Here is a 26,172-nt window from a genome sequence, read left to right on the forward strand (position 1 = left end):
AATGAATACGAATGAACAATGAAATACATTAACTCCATCTTAAAATAACAATAAAGCACCTCTATATTAAAGCAGTTCATGGCACGGGATTGGACGGTATTTATTGATGTGAAGCGTCCCACTGCAGTTTTTCCGTCCACCTCTCGAGCTTGTAACATGAAGCCTTGGAATTCAGAGGCATTCTCTGCCGCCTGCAGGGTTACTGAGTGTTAAACACAGAGATGTGTGGTGACCTCTCCGGGCCTGTCAGCGTAACTCGAGTTGACCCCTGCTGCTTACATAATCATGAGCTTTTCATTATTGGGGAAACTACAATGGTAGTGATGTGGTATAATGTAAAAAGTATAATGTACACCTCCCTATACTGAAACCATGAAATTACTCTTAATAACGCAGCGAAATTTTAAGGCGTTAAGGTAGAATTACAAATAAAAGTCTTTAAGAAGACCCCATGAACTCTATAGACCTTATGTAACCCTGCCTGTTTTCAGCACTGCGCTCTGGCTTCCTGTTTGTATTTCCACAGCATGAAGGTAAGATCTTACAGATTTATGAATGAACTTGTTTTAAAATCTTCTTACATATGTAATGACATCCCCTTCAAACATTACAATGCTCATGATAACTTTTGCCTAAATCCACATCACCAGCTAATTACTCTTTGATAGCGATGCCATAGAAATATACAGAGCTACTGCAAAAACGCAAGTTCAAACACAAAATTCTAAAGATGGCTGCGCGCGCGTTTCTCTAGCGCATAAGGTCTACATGATCGTTGACAAATTCAGTTTTAGTTGATATGGGCATTTCAAATGTATACACTAAAAAAAAAAAAAAAAAAGATGTAAATAAAAGATTAGCCTTTTGGGGTATATTTCACAAGAAAATAATTTTTTTCTCTCATTCTTCTTCAAAATGTCACATTTTATTAATGTCACTTGCTGTGTCTTTGTATTTGTGAAATTTACTAGCAATTTCTGATATGTAGTCTTAAATATTAATGACTCATCCTGCACTGCACAGATTTTTGTCCAATCAGATGGTCTCTAGAATGGGAAAGTCCCTCCCTCAATACCAGCAGTTTGAATCTGTGATGAAACTGAAGTCTAATTGGCAATTTTTTTGAAAGGGACAAGCCCTTCGATATGTCCTGCCCAAACTTCCTATTTCAATAGGAAATAGGCCTACATCGGCATAGGATAGAAAACTTGTCAGTCTTTTATTTATTAACAACAATGGGTTACCTAATATCTAAAAAGCTATAAAGAAGAAGCAGCATTTAGAAACTGCCCCTCACCAGTGACGGTTTGTCCTGGTGTGAATGTGGTGCGGTTCACAGAGACTTTGTAATGAGAGCTGCTTGTCTGAGACTCATAGTTCGAGTGAGAGGGGGTCATGCTTTGACAGGAATCCTCCACTCGCCCATCAGGGAAAGATGTGAGCCCCAGTTGAATGGGCTAGTTCACTATTAACTATTCAGTAACTTCTATTATTTTCATAACTCCCAGAGGACTACTAAGAACTACTAAATAAGGTTCATAATTAATTAGTATGCACAATGTATAATTTATTCTAAAGTAAAGATCATGGTAACCTACTAGTAATGACTTAAGTATTACCAAATCCTTCAGAAGGAATGACTACTTATTTGGAACAGTATTCTAAAGTGAAAAGCATGATAACTCTGTATTTTTAAGCTATTTGTTATGATGCTGTGGAACCAATAAAATATTTGCATGTTCTTCAGCTGTTAGATTCTCATTCAAAGACAGCAAAGTGAAACCTACTGTGTAAGAGTGAGAAGTTTGCTCCTCCAGAAACAGCAGTGATTGTGGAGTTGTTAGAAATGTCCTTACTCTCAATAAAGAGCATTCAATCCCATAAATATAGAGTGAATACAGATTGAATTTCATGTGGGTGTATAAAAACTCATTGTATTTGTGATTGTGCATGCGTAACGTGTGTCGCAACTTTATATTGTGTTCTAGTTTTCCCATGTCAATTTATTTCGGTTGCGATTGGGACATTTACTCTCATTCATTTAGATTTACCATAGAGCAAAATTTGATTTAATCTATATTTAAACAAGTCAAAATTTCATTTATGCTGAGTATATCCTAAAATGTATCTTAAAATTTGTATTAAAAATAAAATAGAATAAATAAAAAAAAAAAAAAAAAAAAAATTTAATACATATAAAAATAGAGAATATATTTTCAAAGAAATAGTTGTTATATAATCTTCCTAAAACTTTATACACCAGACAACGGTGTGAGTGTGAAAGTGGTTTAAATAACAGTTCTTGAGGTGCAGATGGTTTATATTCCAGGGAAAGAGAACGAGTTAGTGGAGCTGAGGAGTCTGGCGCTGAGGGATTGGATGGAGTTATGACAAATATATATTTACATGGTAGGCATAGTGTTCTTCGAAGCTAATATACCGTTGGCGTTTTGTTTTTGTTTTTTTTTGTTTTTTTTTTGGTACATGACTCAAAGTGGGCCAAGAAACCTGGCAACCAATTTACATGTAATAAATCTGATTTCTTATCACTTCGTGAACTTTTTCCAATAATAAATATTTATGTGTCACGTGGATACAATTTATGATGCACATTCAGGTGATCTCTGTTAGTTTTAGAAAAGCACTCAACTCCACTCATCCATTTTTACACATTTAAGAAGTACAAAAGACATGAAAGAGTATATTAGAAGAGAGGCGAATGTTTTATTTCCTCATAATTCAAATATCCACTTTTATTTTTCACAATTCACCACTTTTATTTCCTCATACATCACATATCCACTCCCTTTTCTTTATTGTTTTTCGTTAGTGATAAGGATGCTTTTTTTAGCCTGCTCATTTACATTCCTGTTATCAAGAACATTGATATAGAACATTCGAGAACATTGAACATTGTTATAAACATCCCTCTTCTTCCTGACACAAATCAGATAGTGACATTTTCTGGAAAGCAACACAACATTGCTGTTTGGTTTTGTTAAGGTTGGTAACTCTTGGCTAAAACATTTATTGGTACAAAAATAGTGCATTTAACTTTAGTGTTTTTATTCAAATGTCAATAATTGTCATTAGGAATATTTATACTTGTTATCTATATGCTATTGAAATTGAAAATCCATCCTTTTGATTTTTCCTGTTTTAGATGCATGTACAGTTTCTCATCCTGGTTTTTGGGCTGAATCTTCATGCTATAACGGCATATAAAAATGGACAGGTGACTCCGGCATGCATGTCTATGACTCCTGGACATGGGACTTACTTAAACTCTACATTAGAACCTCCATATACTGTCACCTCAGATGCCTCAAGCTACACAGATGGTCAGGTGATCACAGGTTAGTGACAACCCTATTCATCTGTAAAAACATGTATAAATTACATTTCATTAACATTATTCTCAGAAATAACCACTTTTCCGGTAACACTTTACAATAATGTTCATTAGTTAACATTAGTTAATGTAGACCTGACTATGAGCAATACATTTGTTACAATATTTATTAATCTTTAGTTAATAAAAATCCAGGTGTTCATTGTTTGTTCATGTTAGTTCACAGTGCATTAACTAATGTTAACAAATACAAACTTTGATTTTAATAATTTAAAAGTAAATTATTTTTTAGTATTAGTAAATGTTGAAATTAATATTAACTAAGATTAATTAATGCTGTAGAAGTATTGTTCATTCTTAGTTCATGTAACTAAGGTAATTAACTAATGTTAACTAATTGTAAAGTGTTACCATTTTTCCTAACCTTTTTGGCAATGATTTTTAAGCAACAAAATCCTTTTTTTATCAAATTGGCTGTACGACAAAATTAAACTTAAATTATACTAAACTTAAAAGAAATCGAGTTGAATCTCGTAAACAAAAACAAGTTGAAATAAAAAAAAATTTCAGTGTGGAGTCTTGTAATCTTTTGTATTGTATGTATGTGTCAGTTTTCCTCAAGTTCACAATTAACATCACTGTTTTATTGTCAGTGACACTACAAGCAAATAATACTGGATTCAAGGGCTTTCTTCTTCAGGCCAGGAATGAGAAGGGTCCAGTAGGAACTTTCACAGTCACAGGAAGCAATGCTCAATTACTCACCTGTGGAACCGAGGTAAAACTTTTATTAAAGGGACAGTGAACATTCCTGTCATTTGCTCACCCTCATGTCATTCCAAACCTCTATGACTTTGGGAAGCTTCCTTCAGTAAAGAAGTTTTGACCTTGCATTACATAATTAAGTGACTGGATAAATATAGAAAAGAAGGAATGAAGATAGGATTGAACTCGTTGATGTGAACCAGCATACTCTGTCTTTCAGGGCTCATCTGTCAGTCATACTTCAAATGATGTCAAATCAACTATTGTGGCTCAGTGGAAAGCTCCCAACAGTAACAACACAGATATTCACTTCAGGTAAAACTTATTAGAGGCCAAGCACCAAAGGTGTGTAGGCACCTATTGTATCTGTTCTTCTTCTTCTTCTGCTCTTGAGTCTATGGCAGCCCATAGAACTGCTTGCGGGAAAATTATGAAATTTGGCACACTGAAAGGACAGTCTCAGCATTAACTACGGGAATTATGGATTCTCTAACTCAACCCCTCAAGCACCACCAACTGACTTACGTTTACGCTAATAACTTTTGAACTGTAAGGCTAGAAAAAAAAAAGAAAAAAAAACATTTCCGCTCTGATTGGCTCAAGAAGATTCGATTGCCCGTCATGCAAATTATTTCATTTTCTGTCATGAAAATTATTCTGCTATTTGGAATTTTCTGAAAAACCTTTTTCGAACTTGTCCAACACGGTTTTTCCAATTTTCACAGAAATTGGCTCAGATCATCTCCAGACCATGCAGACAAAAAGATATTAAAAGCTTTTTGATAAACCCAACCATTCTTGAATAACGTGCAAACGAATTTGACTAAGAGCACACCAAATTGGATGCAAGGATATATCTCTGCATAGCTTTAGTGTATTGCGATGAATCTTGGCAAATGCCATCACAAGCATGACCTGAGGCAATGTTTCGGTACAGCATAACATACTGGTTAGGAGATATTAAAAATGGCTAAGTTTGCTTATACAGTTTGCCCAAATATCATAAAACGGTTCTCTTTTAACTCACTGCAGCATACCGAGTCATACGATTTTCCCATAGCAGCAATTTTGGGCATTGGCCATTTTGAAGATTGTCATAAAATGCTTTATTTTCTGAACACATTAGTGTATCGTTATGATACACTAATCGTTACTCGTTATGTGTCATCAGGACCATGCCCTGAAGGTTCTCAAAAAGGTTGACCAATTATAATGAAATTTCAAATAATGCTAAAAGATTTTGATTAATTTTACCTATTTTAATGAAACTGGTCTTGGTAGATTCCTTGAGTCATACCGATCGAACTTGTCCGCCATTTTGAATTTACTTTTTGAACTCATCCTAGATTGTTGGTCTGATTTTCAACAAAAAAAAACATATCTAAATATTTTCTCAGAACATCTTTAGACCATGCTGGCCAAATGTAATTACAAGCTTTTTGGTTGAACAAACCTTTCTTGAATAAACAAACGAATTTGTTGGCATGGTGCCAAACTGATTCTGAGGCTGTCTCTCTGCAATGCTTTGGCATATTGACACCAAACTTTGTACACGTTGTTGTCTCCACACACTAACCACACAACATCAATTTGGTAACAGCGGCACCTATTGGTCAAAAGTGATAAGCAATTTCATCCTATTTCAAGTGATTAATCATATTTCAAGCATTTTTAAACGTTGCATTCATAATGCAGCAATTGAGGATTTTCACTTCCCTTGCCTCATTACCTTTGAAATGACACACTAAAAGATGCTTTCAACAAATAATTATGATGTGCAGTGCCTTTTTTCAGGGAACTGCTTTTTCCTGCTGTCATTGCAAATGTAAATGGATTTAATTGTTTTTTGCAGGGCAACATTTGTGCAGAATATATCTATCTTCTGGGTTGGTGTTCAAAGTGATTCTGTTAGATTTCTGGCAACAAATCCTCCAAACGTGACAGTCTCCCCACCGAACGTGACAGTCTCCACACCCAACCAAACAACTAATGATAGTCCATCAACATCTCTCACATGGTGTCTTCTTTTTTTTCTACCTCTGCTGGCAATTATTTAAAAAAAAAAAAACCTGGACAAAATCCTTAATCAAATCAGTTTTATAGGCTTTTAGTTTAAAATTCAAATAGGTTTATATTGTTGAAGTACAATGGTGTTAAAAAAAGCCATTTTTATGGTCTCAAAATATATTACATTTTTCAATGATATATTGATATTGTAATATAAATATTTTTTCTTTTAATAGGACAACATAAAAGCCTCATTGTACCCAACTGTCATATTTAGGTATATAATGAAGCTTGTATCAAATGTTAAGACTATGTAGCCTGTTAAATGTCAGTGTCTCGGTTGTGGGAAATTGTGCACTTTTTTTCCTATTCAGATATTTTTATCATAAATTAGGTATCATTTGAAAGCTTAAACACTCAAAACTTGAAATTAGACATTGCCTTACCATGAAAACAGGCTTAATTTGTATCAACAACTTGGTTAGACATATGGCTTTGATTTTGTAGCAATATGAGAGTCCAATTTTATTTTGTATAAAATAAAAAAAACATGTTTAGTTCAGTACATTTGCTTTCATTCATTTTACTTCTGCAAGAGTGTCTTTTACAGGTTAGTTACAAAAGCATGAATGTTTACAGTATGGGTGAACACAAGAGTCTGGATGTATGAAAAAAAAGACAGCCCAGATCTCAGATCCGCTTTAGTTTTATTTCTTCTTCCAGACCAAAAGTGGACATAAAATACAAACAAAAACAAAACAAAAAAACTTTGTACATACATATATCATACGATGTGTTTAGAAGTATGTAAGAGCAGAATCAAGGCTTCTACAGTACACAGGAGGAGCCTGTACAGTTGTTTGATCAGAGAACAGTGTGTCTCTATCATCAGTAGACCCACGGCTCCTCCGCAGTCCAGTTACAGGAGCTGCCTTTCCTGGGACCACTAAAGGGCCAGTGCCCTTTTGATATAGCACCTTTCTTTAAGGAGGGGAGAGTGACAGCAATGAGGGTTGGAGGGCTGGACTATGGACAGGCAGGGGTAAAGTTCTGGGTTCAGTGCGTCCAGTATATGGAGGAGGGTCTTCACATTAACTGCCAGGCCACAGTGAGGAGCCAGACAGACTCTACTGGCTCTTGTTTCTGCAGGACAGACAGCAGGCCTTCCTGTAGTACCAGTGAGTGCACAACTTCACCCGCAGGACAAGGTCACAGTTGGCTGTCGCTTTATCCTGACAAGCATCCTCAGCTGGGGAAAAATAGAAAATTTTAAAAGACATCAAAGATGTGAAACTTGATTCTTACATCATTCATTTGTATGAAGTAAATACATTAATTATATAATTATTATAACTTTTTAAATGTTAAAATCACAATAGCAATAAATAAATAAATAAAATGTTTTATAATGGGAAATAAGATGTCCCACGACATCTGACTACATTTCTTTGATTATTTACTGTTTATTAAATAAACTGTTGAACTGCATTCATGACTGGATCCTGAGTTATTTCCTTGGCATAATTAAGATTTCAAAAGATTGATCTGTTTGTTTGGTTTATTATATAGGTAGGTGAGATAGGAAAAAAAATTGGAAGGAGAGAGAGGGGAACAAGACAGGCAAAGGACCACAAACTTATAATTTCTTGTAATTGTGACTTTCATTTCTCGTAATTGCAATCACATAATATCTCATAATTGTGGCTTTATCACACAATTTTGCATTTATATCGTCTCACATGACTTTATGGGCCTCATTTATAAAAACATGCATATGCACACTGCACAGCCAGACAGAAACAGTGTCAGCAATAGTACAAAGTGTACAAAGTACACAACTTCCTTACTTGAGTGAAAGTACAGATACTACTGGTCAAATATTACTCAATTACAAGTAAAAGTTGTAAAGACCGATTTTTATTTAAGTAAAAGTACAGAAGTTATTGTTTTTAAAAGTACTTAAGTATCAAAAGTAAAAAGTAAGTGTCAATGTATCGTTTTATTACTGTAATACTTACAGTACCTTATGCCTCTGAATCTATGCCTGCCTACCTACCCTCATATCAATATCAAATTTATTTCTAGAACACAGTTCCAGAAGTGGGATTGAATATGAGATTGAATAAGTGCACTCAATAACATCCACAATGGTTTCAGACACCCAAATGGCTGTTCCCTCAAATAGTGCCCTATTTAAAGTTTTTTGGCTTTTAGTATGAATGTTAACCTTACTGTTATCTATAAGCTAGTGTGCTCCAAAACAATGACAAAATTTGCATTTAGAAGACCAAAACTCAACGTTGAATGTCAGAATCCAACGTCAGATTGGCATTTTAATCTCCAACGTTGGACAGACGCTGTATTGTGGTTGAAAAAGAAAATCGGGTTGACGTCAGAAACCAACATCAGTCGAGTTCTGACGTCAATCCGACTTTCATTTCCACCCAAAATGCAACCCCCCCCCTGCTAACAAAATCATCCCCTGACTGACGTTACCACTTTCTACTCAAGGACCTTGACTTTTATTGAAAGTGTTTTAACTTGCTGTATTATCTGTTGGTTCGGAAATGCCACTGAATCACAGAAAAAGACAATCAGTAAATTTAATAAGCCATCAAATTACTTGGGATAACACTACCGAGCATTGAACACATTTACAAAGACAGAATGGTGAGAAAGGCCAATAATATTGTATGTGATTACACACAACCGTTGGCATCTCATTTTAAACTACTGACATCTAGGCGTCGTTTCTGCCCAAACCTTCTGACCAAGAACAGATCTAAATTTTTAGATTAGACTAGACTTCTACTACTACTACTACTACTACTACTACTAGTGAAGTTAAAGTAAAAAGTTTCCAGAAAAAATAATACTCAAGTACAGATACTCAAAAAGTGTACTAAAGTAAAGTACTCAGGTAAATGTATTTTGTTACTGTCCACCTCTGGATGTGGGCCACATCTGGTACATGTGGATTTTACGCGTACCAGATGTGGGCCGGATCTGGGCCGACACTGTGTTGCTGTCTGGGCAGATTTCAACTTAGAGTGTTGAAATCCACGTCAACGTTCATATTTATAAAAACGGTGTTTGAAGTGGAAAAGTGCTTAGCGCCACGTCAGGATCTAAGCAGACGTACACACTTTTCGAAGAGAGAGTCGAAGTCATTGCAGGTATTTGGAAGTCTAAACAATTCTTGCTGTTCGCCATTCTCAATTAAAGCATTTGGACATTGATTGGTACTCGTTTATATTTTAATGATATTAATTAGGCGGCATTTATAAGGTGGAGATCTGAAATCATTCAGCTGCGCAACATTTTAAGATCATTTGCGATGTATAGATTTCACATTTGGAAGAGAGGCGTACGCACATTTTCTGTGCGGACATTCGTTCTCTGAATCACCCATAGGACATTTGTTATTTTTTTGTTATAAGTATATTTGTGGCATTTTTATGCCTTTTTTAGAAACAATGAAGAGGAAAAAGGGGACCGGGACAAGCATAGAACCGGTGCTAAGATTTGAACTCAGGTGACTGTCTGTTTGACTAAAAAACTGGAATGTTCCCTGTTTGGAAACTATCATGATTTTTGCAGTACGGCTTGTTGCACAGACATTACACACTTCACCTTCATAAGGCAAGTCTTTGCAGATATGTCTAGAAAGTGCTTTAAGTAGATCTCGATGAACATCAGCGACTGCAGGTCTGTACCATGTTCTCCCTACTAAATCTCTGACTGAGAACAAGGAATGTCACTGCTGTCCAAAAACACAAAATTGGCTGCCAAATTGACAACATGCATAATGCACTTGCCCTGCAAAGCTTAAAAACAACAAAGCATTAATCTGGTCTAAATTTCACAGGAATTAGCTTGTGTTGTGCCAAGATAGATCCACATGTGCTTTTAATTGAGCCAAGCGGTTTAACACGCACTCGTTGCTGTGTTTTATTAAAAGGTACAGCGTAAACTACTTACAACTGGCATGATCAAATAACAGCCTTGCCAGAGTGCGTCCTTATAGCATCTTTCCAAATAAAGACAGAGTGGATTTCTTTTCAATTCTCTCAGGGCCTGTCTTGTTGAAAATCTGCTGTCCGCATCCAAGCTTAGACCATCTCAAGCTGGTCTGGAAACCTCAATCTGTTTGTATTGTAGTGCTGTGGTTTGCTTTAACAGTACCTGGTGGCTCAGTGGTGCAGGGCTGCACCTCACAGCTCTGTCTGGCCTCTGGTCTCAGTGTTGAATCACAGCTATGGCCCAGTTCTTCTCCTTGATAACACTTGACCTCTCGCACACGCACTCCGATCCCACATGTCTTACTGCACTGCAGGGCACAGACATGCACACAAACACATGTGTGAGCGGCTAACATTTTAATGAACTATTAACCAGAACAGAGAAATCACAGCCTGTTTGCACTGATGACTTTCAAAGAGATGTGCAAAAGCAAATATTTTCTAAAATGTTGGTCTTACAGAAGCCCTGTAATTAGGCTGGGTTACAGTCATGTGCATCAGATACCATACAGAAGTGTTTCTTAAAGTGCTGACACATTCATTTTCGGGAAAAAAAGGTCTGTTGTTCTTGATGCATGTAGCACTCCTCACATAGAAGTCACTTTTAAGCCTGTTGGTCAATGTGGCAAATTTGTGTGACCAACCTGCACATGAGCAAAATCATCAAAATTGTGGGGAACTTTTACACCGTCACATGATCACCAGATCGTGCGGATTCCTATTTAAATAATGCGTTCACATAGGTTCTTGAGCTCACAAGTGCGATTTCATGTCTCAGAATTGAGACTTTATTTCTCACAACTGCAACTTTATTTCTAGTAATTGCAACTTTTATCTCGTGTCATTTTAATTAAATCCCACAATATCTCATAACTGAGACTTTCTCTCGCAAGCTTGACTTTATATTGTCTCACAACTTAATTTCTCGTAATTGTGATTTTAAATGTCACAATTTCCTGTAATTGTGACTTTTATTTATTGTAATTGCAATTCAATTCTATACTATCTCATAATTCTGGCTTTATCGAACAATTTTGACTTTTATCATCTCACACAACTTGTTTTTGCATAATTGCGAGTTTAAATCCGACAATTTGTTGTAATTGTGACTTTATATCTCACAATTGCAACTTGATTTCTCATCATTGTGGCTTTATTTCTTGTAACCGAGGCTCCATTTCTCACGACGTGACTATGTCTCACAATAGTGACTTTATTTCTTATTTTAAACAGGCTTCCATAAATGACCAGTAGGATGGATCTACTCAATGGAAATCAAAATTATAACTGAGATTTTAAATTGATTTGTACAGTTTAAAAATGGCACATGACATTTTGTGTAATACTTAGTATTTTGAACTACACTGTCACAGCATGAGCCTAATATGTAAACATCCCAATGAACTTGCAACATATGGCATAAATTGAATTCTATAGAACATATCAAATTTAATAATGAGTTTCCAAACCAGTTAAACTATAATAACCACTCCTAACCTGGGACCAGGAAGTGGTGAACCACTTGGAGCAGGGTCTCTCGAAACAGGCCACACTGTCTGCAGGCCTGAGGGATCTGTCACACATCCGTTCGGGGAACTCCTTGAACACACCACCCTCCAGCCCTGCACACACCACCTGACGCGTCTTCACCCCACGGCCACATGTGGCATTACACTGGGAATGTTCAAGACAAAATACTACAGTAAAAAACTCATACACATAGGAGCCGTGTTGTTATCGTTCACTAAAACTAAAATCGAACCAATTAAAAATATTGATAAATATTATAATAGTACATAAATAATGCTAATAACAGCATAGGAGATGGATGGGAAGAGTTAGCGTTCATAAACTGCAGTTCAGCTCACCTGTTCCCACTCTTGTTCCACCCAGTGGGAATGGCAGTTTTTGTCTCCGCACGGATGCACCGCCAGCGGCTTGAGCTCTGGATCACACTGCCCATCAGAAATCACCTTCCCATTACTGTTCTTACACACCACGTAGCGTCTCATCCTACCCTCCCCACACGGCCCTGAGCACTTAGAGAGGGAGAAACAAAGACACATAATGTCATGTTTAATGGACAATCTATTTGAAGTTTCTATGTGATATTTTACAGGATGTTTTCTGAAACCCACCGGCCCCCAGTCAGAGACGGTCCACCTGCGGTCACAAGGCGGCCCCTCACACTCTCTCTGGCTGGCCGGTCTGGTGGATTCGTTACAGAGTCTGGCCTCCATGGAGCAGCGCACCTCACGGCTCCTCACCCCACGACCGCCGCACCGCGCTGAACACTGTCACAATGAAAAACACTAGGGTTCCTGCCACATTCGGCTCACTATGGACGCATTTCCACAGTTATCAACATCGCAAATCTAGTAAAGTGATTAAAATGTGAATTTTTTTTAAATACACATTTATGACTCTAAACTTTGTGTTATATTACCTTGTCAGTAAATGACAAAAAAAAAAAAAAAAAAAAAATACGGATTAATGCTGCTGCAAGGGTGTTGTGATGGGAAATCTTTCTCTCTTCTGACTGCTGTAATCAATCTCTCTATATTTTTCCCTCTTATGGAAAGTCGTGGAAACACTATTGTGTATTTTTTAAAAATTATATTTGCTGTCTTCTCCCATTCACCACTATAGAAGTTTACCCAACTATGACGAATTTTGCTTCTGAGAACCCCGGAGATGTGGGTCCATTGGGTTTGAAAGGCACATCCCTTGTGAAAAACAAAAAGTGTGCTTAATTGTACTGAATGTGAACTTTTACTGTACAGATAATATAATATTAATGAAATAAAAGACCACTTAAGTGTACTTAAAGAGAGTATACTTTTATGACTGTTTCTTAAATCACTTGATCATTACAAATGTGTAGTTACAAATATATTTAAATGCATAACATACAGGTTTTAATAGATATTTCGTTTACGATAAATGTTTGTCAGTCCATTTGGCAGTACACTTTAACCATATTTCAAAGACAATAGAAGTATTGTCAAATAAATGACTTATTACATAAAGAGTTGTACTCAAGTGGGTTAAAAAAGCTCTCTAAAGTTCAGCTAATTGCATTTAATATCATTTTAAACTATAATACATTTTCATTTAATTCCAATTATCATGCAATTAAGTGTCTGAAAACATTACATTCTGTAAGCACTTAAGTATATTCTTTTAAAGTATATTATTTCTGTAATAAGTACTCTTTTTCTCTTTTTAATTTCCTTTCCACAAGGGTTTTCTATAAAGCTGATTTGGAGCATACAAATAAACTGAATTAAGATCAATGCAACTAACTGTGAAGGAATACGTCAATTTTGGCATCTAATACTCAGTTCACATGCACATTTTAAATAAAGTCTTGAGACACACTGACCTCAGACCAGTCTGAGATCTCCCACTGCGGGCCGCAGCTTTTGCTCTTGCAGGCTTTCCGTGTCATGGGCTTCTGCAGCTCCGCAGCCTGACACAGCGCATCATACACAGTGCTGTCAAATCCCGGCGCCATCATCTTCCAACAGCGCACCGTGCGGAACTGAAACCCCTCCCCACATGTCCGGGAACACTCGCTCCAGCGACTAGTTTCCCACCTGCCTCAGAATACAGAATACCTATCATCAACAGCATCTGCATCTATGCTTAAGAATGTACTTACTGTATAATGAAGCAAATTATATTAAACTCAATTCACAGCATGAAGTGTCAGTATCAAACCTGGGCAGGCACTCTTTCCCTGTGCAGAACTCATGTGTGGGCTCCGGCCTGGTCAAAGCGTCACAGTAGCTCTCATCCACCTCTGACCCATCATACCTCACACATAAGGCATAAGAAGTGCTTATACCTACAGACACAGAGCATAAGGTCAGGTTCATTGTGTGTTTGCAAATGTGTATCAGTGTCATGTGCATATATGCTCTGTGTGTGCTTGTAATTTCACCTGTGGTACACGTTGAGCTGCAGGGTGCATACGCAGATACCTTCCATCTGTACATGTCGGACATGCTGATGTCATGATCCAGAGATTCCACCTCAAACTCATTACTGCCGGAGTAGGAGAAAAGAGAGAGAGAGAAAGGACAGAAAAACGTTTGTGAGCAGTGCTGGTACAAATGACTGATTCATTTTTTTTTTTTTTTACTTTTGACATGTCACACAATTTAAATATTATGTATTATATACTATATTAAGCTTATATAGTGTTAAAATAATGTGTTTCATCAGTCAACATATTTATTCACAGGGAAAAAACAAGTATATTTTAACAAGGAAATATTCCTTTATATGCTATCATACAGTATAGACAAAATATGCAGATTTTTTTTGTTTTCACTTATACATTACAGTTATATTGTAGCTGTATAACTGTACACATTTTTTCAAATTGTCTTTTTTTAAAGTAAATAAATTGGTTTAAAGAAAATTGTGTAATTTGTTTTGTTTTTTTGTAAAACAAAAAGGCAAAGTATAGAAAAAAAATCATAAAGAAAACTTAACATTACATTGTATGTATGTATGTATTTTACATATATTATATTGAAAAATATATTGCTAAAAGGAAAATGTTCATTCTTTTGTGGTTGGGACAGTGAAAATAAACCCACAAAAACCAGCACAAAAAACAATTCTGGTGTAGTTTGGAAAATTAATCAGAAATTAGTTATTTCGAATTAGTAATTTAATTACGACAAGACAAAATATAAGAGATTTCCACAAGAGTTTATATGGCATTTGACTGAATAAGGTGAGACTGGCTATCCTGTTCCTGTGATTCCTGTCTCAATTCAAACTGTCCTATCAAATAAAGCCAGAAAGGCACAAAAATATAGCTTAAAAAAAACCTAAAGCCTGTTGTTTTAGATTACATAGGCTAAAATAGTGCACATAACTCATCAGACCTTGAATTCACCCACCCTGACACTTTTGTCGCTTTCACACTTTTTTTAAGTTTAAGTCTGAACCAGAATTTGATTCATTGAACTACATTACCATCAATACAGTTACTACAGCAGAAAATGTAAATCCCTTGAGTTCCTGCATATCCATAATTTAAGAAAAGGCTCATTTATGTTTCATAATTTCATGTCAACTTGCCCTCTGAGAATAAAACATTGAAGGCTGGGAAAGGAAAAGCTTTCTACCTTTTTTCTACCCTAACAAGCACATCTGTGGAAAGGATGCATTGACGTTTTGAAAGATTGGTGCACATTTCCATTCATAACAACTCAAGCCAGACCATGGCAATAAATATGTCAGAGCATTCATTAAAAGGCTCAATCCGCTCAAATGCCCTCTGTCTGACCTCTCACTGTGGGGGGTCTGCACTGGCTCCACCTGGTGGAGCAGGAGAAGGTTGGACTGGTGCTTTGTGGAGTCATTAGTCCTGGGCTCAGGCTGAGGCTCTCCATCTGAACCGTGCATGTCCAGGCTGCCCGGGTAAATCTCCAGTGTCAGGCTGTTGTCCAGTGAAGAGCTGGAGTTGAGCTTGATGATGGCACAACCTGAGAGTGCAGAACCGTCTTTACAGGGCTGTCTGGAGCCTGAGGGCCATTGCGCCCCATCATAGAAGAGACTCTTCAGAACTGGCATAGAGGTGTGATTGGAGTCACTGGAACTAGACGAATCACCGTCAATCAAGTTGGAATCAGGACCTGGACAACAGCAAAGCATGCTAAAATGTGAAATCTGTCAATTAGTCCATGAAATTTTAGCCAAGATTAGATTTCCTTTATATTATAAATGTTCTGTACAATATTTACAGTATATGCACTTAACAATTTGGTTTTTTTTTTTAATTATTATTTCTACAGAATGTACTATAGAAAAATTTACTATATTTAATAATATATTTAACACTACCGTTCAAAAGTCTGGGGTCCGTTTTTTAAAAGAAATTAATACTTCTATTCAGCGAGCAAAGATGCATTAAATTGATAAAAAGTTACAGTAAAGACATTTATTTTATAAAAGATTTCTATTTCAAATAAATGCTGTATCATTAAAAACGTATCACGGTTTCAAAAAAAAAAATCAACATTGACAATCATAAGAAATTATAATGAGTTCTGAAGCATCATGTGACACTGAAGACTGTAATCCAGCTTCATAGGAATAAATTACTTTACATATATTAAAATAGAAAACAGTTATTTAAATTGTAATAACATTGCACAATATTAATGTGTATACCATGTGTGTTTTGATCAAATAAACGCATCCATGGTGAGCATAAGAGACTTCTTTCAAAAACATTTAAAAAATATCTTACTGACCCCAAAGTTTTGAAAGGTAGTGTATATAATTGTACAATGAACAATGTTTGTTTCATATTGGCAAAATATTCCCGCATTTACATCAATCATGAACCATACTGTAGTTCACATGAACAGAACCAGCTTTTCCGAACAGACCCACGGGTAATTCCCAGCTTTTACACAAATCAGACTAAACTAAACTTTACCCTTGTCTGCACCAAAACCTCTAATGTGAAAGCAGAATGAAATGCCAACGAATGAACCCAAAATGTTTTCCCCTTAAAATGACTTACCAAAACTGCCTTGTGCCTCAAGATGGTGCATTTCATCATCAAGCTCGTTCTGGAGGACCTCACTGGCAGGTCTAAACAACACCAGACCAGGGAGCTCACTGAAGTTTACAGAGGCCTGAAGTCCCCACAACAGCTCCTCATGGCCCACATGCACCTCCACGTTATCTTGGGCTACCAAAGAACTGCTCTGATTGTCTTTCTTTCCATATTCCTTACGAGCCTCGATTTCATTATGAGTGGAGAAGAGCTCCGTAGAGGATGCGTTAACCTTCTGCTCTGCCGATGAAGGGTCTTTGGATGTCTTTGACATCAGATTGCTTATTTGAGGTTGCTCAGGGGTGGAGGCCATGGGAGGTGCCGCTCTCAACTCTGGAGCTCGAGGAACCGTGTATTCATATGTGATGTGAGGCATCTTTCCATTGAGGTTGTAATACTGCACATAAACATACAAAGAAAAAAAACAGACTGTACTTAAAAAAGTCAAGCCACATTTATTATCGCTTTATAGATTGTTTCAAAGCAGCTTCACATTATTAAACAGGAGAATAACAGTGTTAATGTAAAATTCATCAGTTATGAAACAAATTCAATTTTAGCTGTAAAAATACCCTACAAGAAGATAATAGCGTCATTATTTAGCACAATATAATTCAATGTTGTTTCAGTTCAGTTCAGTTCTATAAATGCCAGTGTTGCAAAGTTCATCAGTTATGAAACAAGCTCTGCTGAAGACAACAGTGTCATTATTCAGCTCAAGTCAGTTCAATGTTGATTCAATTCTGTTATAATAGTGTTGATGTTGCAAAGTTACAGTTATTATTCGGCTCAATTCTGTTCAAATTTTCTTCTCATCCGATAGTGTCAGTGCAGTTAAATATTACTAAATATTAAAGGATTAGTTCACTTCAGAATGAAAATTTCCTGAATGATTTACTCACGTCATCCAAGCTGTGGATGTCTTTCCTTCTTCAGTCGAAAAGAAATTAAGGTTTTTGAGGAAAACATTCGCATTTTTTAAAAGGGAAACATTCGCTAGTGCAAGATGAGCATTTGTGGTTAAAAAGTATATACATGTATTGTAAATGTAAAATTTTTTTAGGAAATGACAGATAGTTTCGCTAGATAAGACCCTTATTCCTCGGCTGGGATCGTGTAGAGCCATTTGAAGCTGCAATGAAACTGCAATTTGGACCTTCAAACCGTTGTACCCCATTGAAGTCCACTATATGGAGAAAAATCCTGGAATTTTCCTCAAAAACCTTAATTTCTTTTCGACTGAAGACAGAAAGACATGAATATCTTGGATGATGCGGTGTTGAGTAAATTATCAGGAAATTTTTATTCTGAAGTGAACTAATCCTTTAACTGTCTTTAATTATACTGTACATACTACATGCTGTCTGAGATATTATCAGATGGTCACATATGAGATAAAATAAAAACATGGTTGTGATTTTTACATACCTATATACCTACCATGACATTCAGGGCCTGATGTGTGGGACCCTGAGCCATGATGTACTCAAAGCCATCAGAGAAGAGGTTAGCCGGCCTCCTATACTTGAAGACCGTCCCAGCAACATGGAAGTTCCGTGGATTGTCAATCACACTGTTCCCATTGAAGAAGAAGTGACCAGCTTCATCAGAGAGAGCTAGAAGATAATGAAAGATACATTTAATCACTCTTTATTGTTCTCTTTGCCCACCAGAATTTTGACTGATCCACCAATGAAACTCTGACCCAAAATATTTTCAGTTTTCCGCCTCTCTATGATTTGGATATCAGTGGCACCAACTGGTATATTGGTTATGAACACATAACCTAAAGACACAAAGACAAACGAAAACATTTGAAATTATTTGCTAAAATAATGCTTGTGTTTAATGACTGTGTCAAATGAAACATCTTCATTAAGGGATAGTCCATCCAAAAATAAAAATAATTGTCATTATTGACTCACCCGATCTCATTCCAAACCCATATGACTTTCTTTGTTCTGTAGAACATAAAAGATATGTTGAAGAATGTTGGTAACCAAACAGTTTCTGTTCCCAATGACCTCTATTGTATGGACAAAAAAACAACAACAATGGTTGTCAATGGGAACCAAATCTGTTTGGTTACCAACATTCTTCAAAATATTTTTTTTTCTGTGCTCTGCAGAAGAAAGAAATTCATTCAAGTTTGGAAGAATGTGAGGGTGAGTAAATGATGACAGAATTTTAATTTTGAGGTGAACTATTCCTTTAATTTATGAAATGCATGGAAAAAAGGAAACAGATGGTCTAATCAACCCTTAATGCTAACATAAGATATACCTAACTGTGTGATCCCTTTCCGGTAAGATCCTGAGACACGATAACAAGAACCTCCGTTTCCACCACAGACTCCACATTTGTCTATGGTTTTACTGGAATACAATTTCCCATCACACCCTACTACCTGCAACAAAGACAACAGAACAGTTAGCACTGAACTGAGAGTTTACAGTGATCACTTTACGACACCAAAGAGCTTAAACCAGCCGGTTGCATAAACTGCTTAGCCTAGTCTTAAAATTTACGTAGTCACCTACATTTTTTCTTCAAGACTGGTCATAACTTTTTAAAGTCAGTTGCATGAGATGGTAGATCGGTCTAATCTGAATTGGAAAAGTTAGATGGAGATTACCCGTTGGTTAACAGCAAGTTGGTCAAACTAGTTCTTAAAACATAGTCTTAACATAGTTGCTAAGTTTATGCAACAGGCCCCCTCCATCCCTGATATCCCATTAGGTCACACTTCCTTCTCATTTCCTCTATTTTTGCAACGAAAAAAATTAAGGTTTTTGAGGTCAGAATTTAAATGTTAGAACATAATCAATTTATATTTAAATGCTAGCTCAACACATTCCATGTTTCCATGTCTGGCTTTATTATAAATTTCGAATAAATTTAAGTGTGAGCTTATTGATGATTCATGATTTCTACACAAAACGGTTAGCTGAAACCCAATGCTATCAACCAATAAAAATTCAATTGAAAAACTGCTTTTGCTAGAATGTCAAGCACCCTACATATAGCATTAATGTAGCCTTCTCGCCTTTCAGGACCTTGGCTTATAATCTTTGCACCAAATATTATTCTGACACACCTGACACTGTCCCTCGATGCAAACGCCCTGGTAGATGCCGTCCCTGCAGAAGGTCCCGTCATGGGCAGGCACCAACAGCTGCCTTTCTCCTGTGGTTGTGGTGCACTGGAGGTCACATGGCTTATTGGAGATGTTGATGTAATCATCTGAACAGGAGGTGACATCAGCAAAATATCATTACGATCTAGGCTTTAGAGAATTCCTCTAGAGATAATAGGTATTTATGGCATTGAGAGGCCTCTTTTGTACATAGGGGAATATAGGCTGAGGAAATAATCCTAAAGGGGCATATGTGAGCTATAATAGAGCTGGCCAGGGGCCAAGACAAGAAATTCAGAAGAGTCTAGAACACTGAAAGGCTAAAAGATGGAGAAGGAGAGCAAATTAACTCAGAACACTAGAGAGATTTAAAAAAACAAAACAAAACAGAGAAAGAGAGTGAGGTGGAAAAAGAAAACACAGAGGGACGTTTTTTTACCCGGATAAAGTGGAACCCACTCATAGTGCTTCCTGCCGAAGGCTTTGGCATTGAATTGAGAGCACTGGTGCTGTTTGAAGCTGATTCTGCTGTTTGGGCACGGCTAGGCAAACATCCAGACAACAATAAAGACACAGCTCGTGAGCCAGGCAGCAGGTCAAACAGCCTGCAGATATTAGAGCTTCAAGCCAACATGTGTAAAAATGCACAGTTATGCCAGTTGGCCTGGATGGAGTATTCCACCCAGTAAACACAGTCACATTATGGGTTATAATTTAATTATACACAAGCATCTTTATGAAGATAAATTGTAGGTCATACCTGGTTTGTACACAGCTGATACTGTTTGGATGGTCCAGTGCAGAAGGAACTGTTGATGTTGTGTGTCGACGACAGTCTGAAAACAGTTCATCTGTATATAAGTCCATCTTGATGGGACATAACATTTTTACTCATACATGAAAGTATCTGTTATGGCGGACAACCGATAAATTGGCTATAGTAAAATAGTAAAATTTACTATTCCCGCTTAAAAAATAAAACCCTTTGAGATCTGTCATTTTAAATGCTACAAGTGAATTAAGGCATCGCAACATGATAAAAAAATGGAAATTCATTTTGAGATTAGTTTAAGATTATATTTAACAGTGTTATTAGTGTTTTTAAAGATTAGCTTTTAATGGGCATTAGATGGCGACAAAGGCGATCTAAATGTAAAAATAGGGTAAATGAGCAGCACAATTAAATATCTAATATCAGCAAATACCAATAAATCTTTCATATGGACTGATAACCTTTATGAATCGATATCCCTAGAAAATAGCAATGTTATTTCAGGTTTTTTTTGGCTATCATTCCTATAAAAAAAATTAAAAAAAACTGACACCAGGACTGGACCAAACCGGTCAAGGCTGGGGTTTTTTTGGGTTAGCACTGGTCTGGTGTTTATTCAGCTTTGGACCAGTGTTATTTTAGTATTTATATTAGCCCATAGTTTTTATTAATATTTTGAATTAGCTTTAATACATTTTTTTTGTCATTGTCATGTGCTTTTGTCTTTTTTTTAAATATTCCACTTTGGGTTCGTTTTTATTTCGGTTTTAGTTTCAGTTCAGTATTAGCATTTATTTATATCCAGTAAGCAATTTTAGTGCTTCATATCAAACTTATTTCAGTTAGATGTCAAGGCAAATTTTCTAATTGCTGTTTAGTTAAAAGTTGTTCATCTAATATTTATTGACTTTTGTTAATTTAAATGAAGCTAAAATAAAAAAATAAAAAAATGTGTTTAATAGTTTGTGTTTTAGTTAACGATAATAACCCTACTGGGAACATTAGCACACCAGCATCCCATACTGGTGGTAACCAGCATGCAAAACACAGCATATGCCACTGGGATCTCTCTAAACGTATCCGTATATGATTCTCCTCATCTTTCTCTCTCCATTCCCTCCCCCCACACACACACCTTACGCTGCCTCCACCATACTGGGAAGTGCTAATGGGAGCCAGCTGGACTGGCTCAGCCAGGGCCCTTATCTTCAGTGGAATCTCCTCAAAATGTTTGACCATTTGCTTTAAGAGCCATTTTATAAATATGTTTGTCATTCTGAGCAGAATTCCCTGTGTCATGTGGGCCAGTGGATTGATTTTAATTCCACATGACATTCCTCTGGGTGCTCTGGAGGATATTAGTCAAAGGGGAATTCTCTCCCACTTCCCCCCTTTCTCATGTGAGGGTTCACTTGGGTTAGTCTGCGTTCTGGTATAGACTGAGGAAGGGAAACTCTGTTTTATACATGGTTTATCTTCAATGGATGGGACAATTGTTCACTATTTTCTCTCTTTCTTTGAAGAAAATAATAAACTAAAATAAATACTAAACATAAATAAATTCGTTAAAAAATAATAATAATATTAATAATTAAAGTCCCCATGGGGCAAAATTGACAAACTTTTTTTTTAATGAAATATTGCTGTATTTATTATTAATAACTCATCTATGCACATCATTATTTTTTTAAATCCATGAGCTCTCATAATCTCTTCTCTGATGATGTTTACTGGCGTGAGGACTGGACAACCTGTCACTCACATGAGATCACAGCAATAGCAAACCACAACTATCAAAAGATCCAATCAAAATCAAGTCCCATGTCCTACATTCTTTCTTGTTTGAGAAGCCGTTTGACTTGGACATACATCGCAATAGGGCAGAAAAGACTTTCACAACTTCCGTTTCATGCTGACTTTAAACGTAAACCAGTTACAGATCAAAATTGTCCATGAAATCAAAGTAAAAAACATTAAAGAGAGACTGAGAATTCAGGGCCAAATAATCCAACATTAAATGAATTTTGTTAGTTGATCGTGAGTGACATTACCCGGTGTGAAAAGTGGGTTCAGACCAGGGTCAAAATGACAGCTCTCAACCCATAGTGGAGAACCTTGCACAAAGCATCAGACTTGTCACTTCTGATTAGTACAGATACAGAGGGTCTTTTTTCCTCGAGGGTGAGCTGGATCTGAATGAGCATGTGTGTACAAGTTAAGAGTGGTTTACCTCTGCTGCAGACAGTGACGCTCTTGAGAGCGCACTCCTCCTCCGCAGGTACGGGAACAGGTGGACCAGCTGCTCCATTCACCCCACCACTGAGCTACCTCGTCTGGCTGCCTCTGGAAATCATCCCTCCCCTCACTGCTGTCCTGGCAAAGACAGAGACACAGTGCTTCACTGCTGCACACTTGCATGATAACATGGAAAATCTGTAAACAATGGCAATTATTGTCAGACACAACGACTTCTCTGTGTAACTTGTGGGTAAAAGCTGTCATGACTCTCAAGGCACTAATATTAGTCAAATGTTGTTGTAGTACAGGTCTTGTTTACTACATTAACTCAAGTATTAAAAACTTTTAAGACAAAAAGCAACTCAAGAGACACTTTCATAAATAAAATAGAGAGAATAGAGAATAGAGAGCAGAATAAAAAAAGAAAAATAGGACAGTAAGGAAAACACTTTGGCTGAAATTGGAAACAGACTGGCTGTCTATGAATTCAGAAACTCAGACAAGCCTAGACATTAAAGATGAGATAGACTTTGTTACTTAAGAGAGAGAGAGAGAGAGAGAGAGAGAGAGAGAGAGAGAGAGAGAGAGAGAGAGAGAGAGAGAGAGAGATGAGTGGAGGGCAGTTTTAGGGAAGAGATGGAGACGAAGGTGGATGGAGCCCCCCTAACGGCCCAGATGAAAGGGCAAGCGACTGTAGGCAAATTAAGCAGACTCCTGTTGTCTAGACAGCAGGTTAATCACTCCTCTTCAAGCCGTGCATCAGTGAGCTTTAACACAGCACAGGCACGGCTCCTTGGAAAGTCTTGTGAAGCTCTAAAAGAGAAGAGCTGCCCAGCATGGTTGATCTCAAACCAGCTTTAATGGTCAACGTTTGGATTTTGGTATAAGGAGGCGGATTTACACAAAGACCATTTTCTTCCTAGAGCTTTATGCACCCGTTGACCCATCCTGAATAGTGTGCTGTTCAGTCCACAACTGACATTTGGAAAGTTATGGTATATTTAAGCATGAAAGTGGCATTTTGACAAAGATGTGCACATAGCTGTGTCTTTTTTTACGACTGAATCTCTTTAGAAGCATGATTACAGTAGAATGAATACGGACTAACAGTTGAATATGACCCTTAAAGCAAGAACACTGACTATTACTGCAGGCTTGTAGAAATGCATAATCATGGGATGTTTTGTAGTAGGCTAAGGAGGTTTGGCAGCCCCCCTCTACAAACCCAAACAGCTTGGCTAGAGCCACAGTATCCCCCGCCCCAAACGCAGGGGATCTTAAGGGGATCTTGTCCAAACAAGGGTCTGCATGCCCATATGTTTTTTATCTGAATGCCCTCTAGATGTTTATATTCTAAATAGACAATAGACTTTTCCCCACTTTCTAATGCAGCCCTGGAGACCCCCTATGGAGACCACATGGGCCCAATGAGTTTCGAAATGTCACTTCAGTTGAGTTTAGTCTGCTGATGCTAGAACACGGCGCCGGTTAGGTCGAACTGGTTATATTAACATTCTGAATGAGCATCAAAACATATTTTATAGTAACAGTATTGCTTTCAAACAACATGTAGGCTATGGCTATAACGCCCATAAATGTTAGACCAAACAACTGAGCGAATAACAATGCTCTATTTATGGACAACCATAGGGATTCGTGAACGAATCGTTCTTTTGATTCGGATCTTTTTTAGTGAATCGGTAGAAAGACCTGTTACAAAACCTGTTTGAACCATTCACGAAACGGACTGAATCAGCGCCAGCGGTTCTCGAGTCAACATTGAAACCGCTCTATCGAAAATGTGGGAAAAAATAGGATGTTTAATAGTAGAAATGACAGCTTTATAAACACAGATGTTGGTTTTAAGAAATAACATCAAAAACGTTTCCAGCCGAGCGATGTAAATTAATTTGAACCAGTTTAGTATAACGTTAAATAGGCTACCAATTATATTTACGATCAAAACGACTTTTGTCCCGATGTGCTGAATAATGCCTGGAACAAAACGAACTGAACACAAGAAAATACACCCCCCCAGAGCTCAGCGTGTAAACTAACAGAATACGTTAATAGGAACGTGCGGTGACGTAAACGTCGACTGAATCAGTCTTTTAGCAAGGTGCTTTGAAAATAACTGTTCGAAAGAACCGATTCACGGAAATGAGTCGGACTTCCCATCACTAGATTCACCTCGAATCAACTCAAACATGCAACAGAAAGAAAAGTTGTCACCGGCACGGAGTACAGAAGGCAAGTGAAAAAGACATTTTCAATAGGCAAATAAAAAATTGCGCTCACGATGTGTTATTCTCGAGAATGACTAAAACGTGCGTGTGGGTTAATAAATCGCGAAAAAAAAGTAATATTAATGTGCCGTTTTAATTTGGGAAATTCCAGACATAAAAACTCTGTCTGGGCTTTGATCTCAGAATCCGAATGAGCTCAAAACGCGGTATAAAACAGCAATGCCGTGCTCGTGGACGTGGTCAAACCCGTGTTTTGGTGTGAAAGTTTGACGTTAACGTTACTCCCGCCACAGACTGGCTCTTCTCGCTTCCCGCATTTTAACCGGCATTTGTAACTGAGCGCTTATTCAAAGCAGCGTTAGTAGATCAAGCTTACGACTTCAAGCCCAAAGAGTGTTTCACAGCGATATATACAAAAATGAACGCGATTTACCTTAACATTTGCACCTGCTGCTGTATTAATAATCCATAAGTGTAAGACAAAGTAGTGTAGTAGAATATGTCCGAATCTTGCAGTCCAGAGACAGTACATGGTTCATTTGAGAACAAGGAGACCTCGCCCCCCTGATCTTAACCAAAGACTAAAGAGAGAGAGGGGCTCGCACTTTGAGGTCTAACGGTGAACCAAAGCCTTGATGCATTAATGGCTTTACAACCTGCTGGAAGAAAAGAAAGGGGGCTGGTCAGACCCACTGTGATTGACCTTGTAAATTTCAAAGTACAGCATCCATCTCTATGAGGACCCAGAAACAGAAGTTTGCCTACATTAGTCATGTAACTGGTCTGAGTGAACTGCTACTAATAACAGGACAAAGTTCCACAAAGGCTACTAGCTCTCTCAGAATCACCTGGCATGTTTTAACATGATATCCTGATCACAGCCTGTCAGTTTATAATATATCATAATATCTTTTGGATATTATGATGCACATCATTGTGTGATGATCTATTGCACTGGATGTACACTACCATTCAAAAGTTTAGTGTCACTAAGATTTTTTTTCTTTCATAAATTAATATTTCATCCATTGAGGATGTATTAAAT

The 26,172-nt window shown here is 37.1% G+C and overlaps 2 protein-coding genes across 3 annotated transcripts; one reads left to right on the forward strand and one right to left on the reverse strand.

Moving 5' to 3' along the window:
* Positions 1 to 465: 465 nt before the first annotated feature.
* Positions 466 to 6,174, forward strand: LOC307161815 (putative ferric-chelate reductase 1; the record flags this gene model as incomplete). The annotated part of the gene is made up of 5 exons (XM_079876758.1): positions 466 to 533; positions 3,164 to 3,356; positions 4,006 to 4,130; positions 4,338 to 4,432; positions 5,970 to 6,174. The coding sequence occupies exons 1-5, from the start codon at positions 528 to 530 to the stop codon at positions 6,172 to 6,174; spliced, it is 624 nt and encodes a 207-aa protein (XP_079732884.1). The 5' UTR covers positions 466 to 527.
* A 473-nt stretch (positions 6,175 to 6,647) lies between these two features.
* Positions 6,648 to 25,770, reverse strand: LOC307161872 (ADAMTS-like protein 2). Of its 2 annotated transcripts, none has more exons than XM_079876814.1 (18): positions 25,561 to 25,770; positions 22,874 to 23,016; positions 20,632 to 20,707; positions 20,311 to 20,413; positions 19,833 to 19,978; positions 19,019 to 19,142; positions 18,441 to 18,521; positions 18,176 to 18,351; positions 16,700 to 17,132; positions 15,455 to 15,803; positions 14,093 to 14,196; positions 13,870 to 13,996; positions 13,532 to 13,745; positions 12,285 to 12,440; positions 12,015 to 12,185; positions 11,644 to 11,820; positions 10,310 to 10,454; positions 6,648 to 7,373 (listed from the first exon to the last, which is right to left on the reverse strand). In XM_079876814.1, exons 1-18 carry the CDS (start codon positions 25,657 to 25,659, stop codon positions 7,252 to 7,254), a joined length of 2,946 nt encoding a protein of 981 aa, XP_079732940.1. In that variant the 5' UTR covers positions 25,660 to 25,770; the 3' UTR covers positions 6,648 to 7,251. The 2 variants fall into 2 exon arrangements, with proteins under 2 accessions (XP_079732940.1, XP_079732941.1); XM_079876815.1 differs by having other exon boundaries at positions 22,874 to 23,011; positions 25,561 to 25,631.
* Between the last annotated feature and the right edge of the window lie 402 nt (positions 25,771 to 26,172).

This window comes from Squalius cephalus, assembly GCF_949319135.1.
Source record: "Squalius cephalus genome assembly, chromosome: 7".
Classification (NCBI taxonomy): Eukaryota; Metazoa; Chordata; class Actinopteri; order Cypriniformes; family Leuciscidae; genus Squalius; species Squalius cephalus.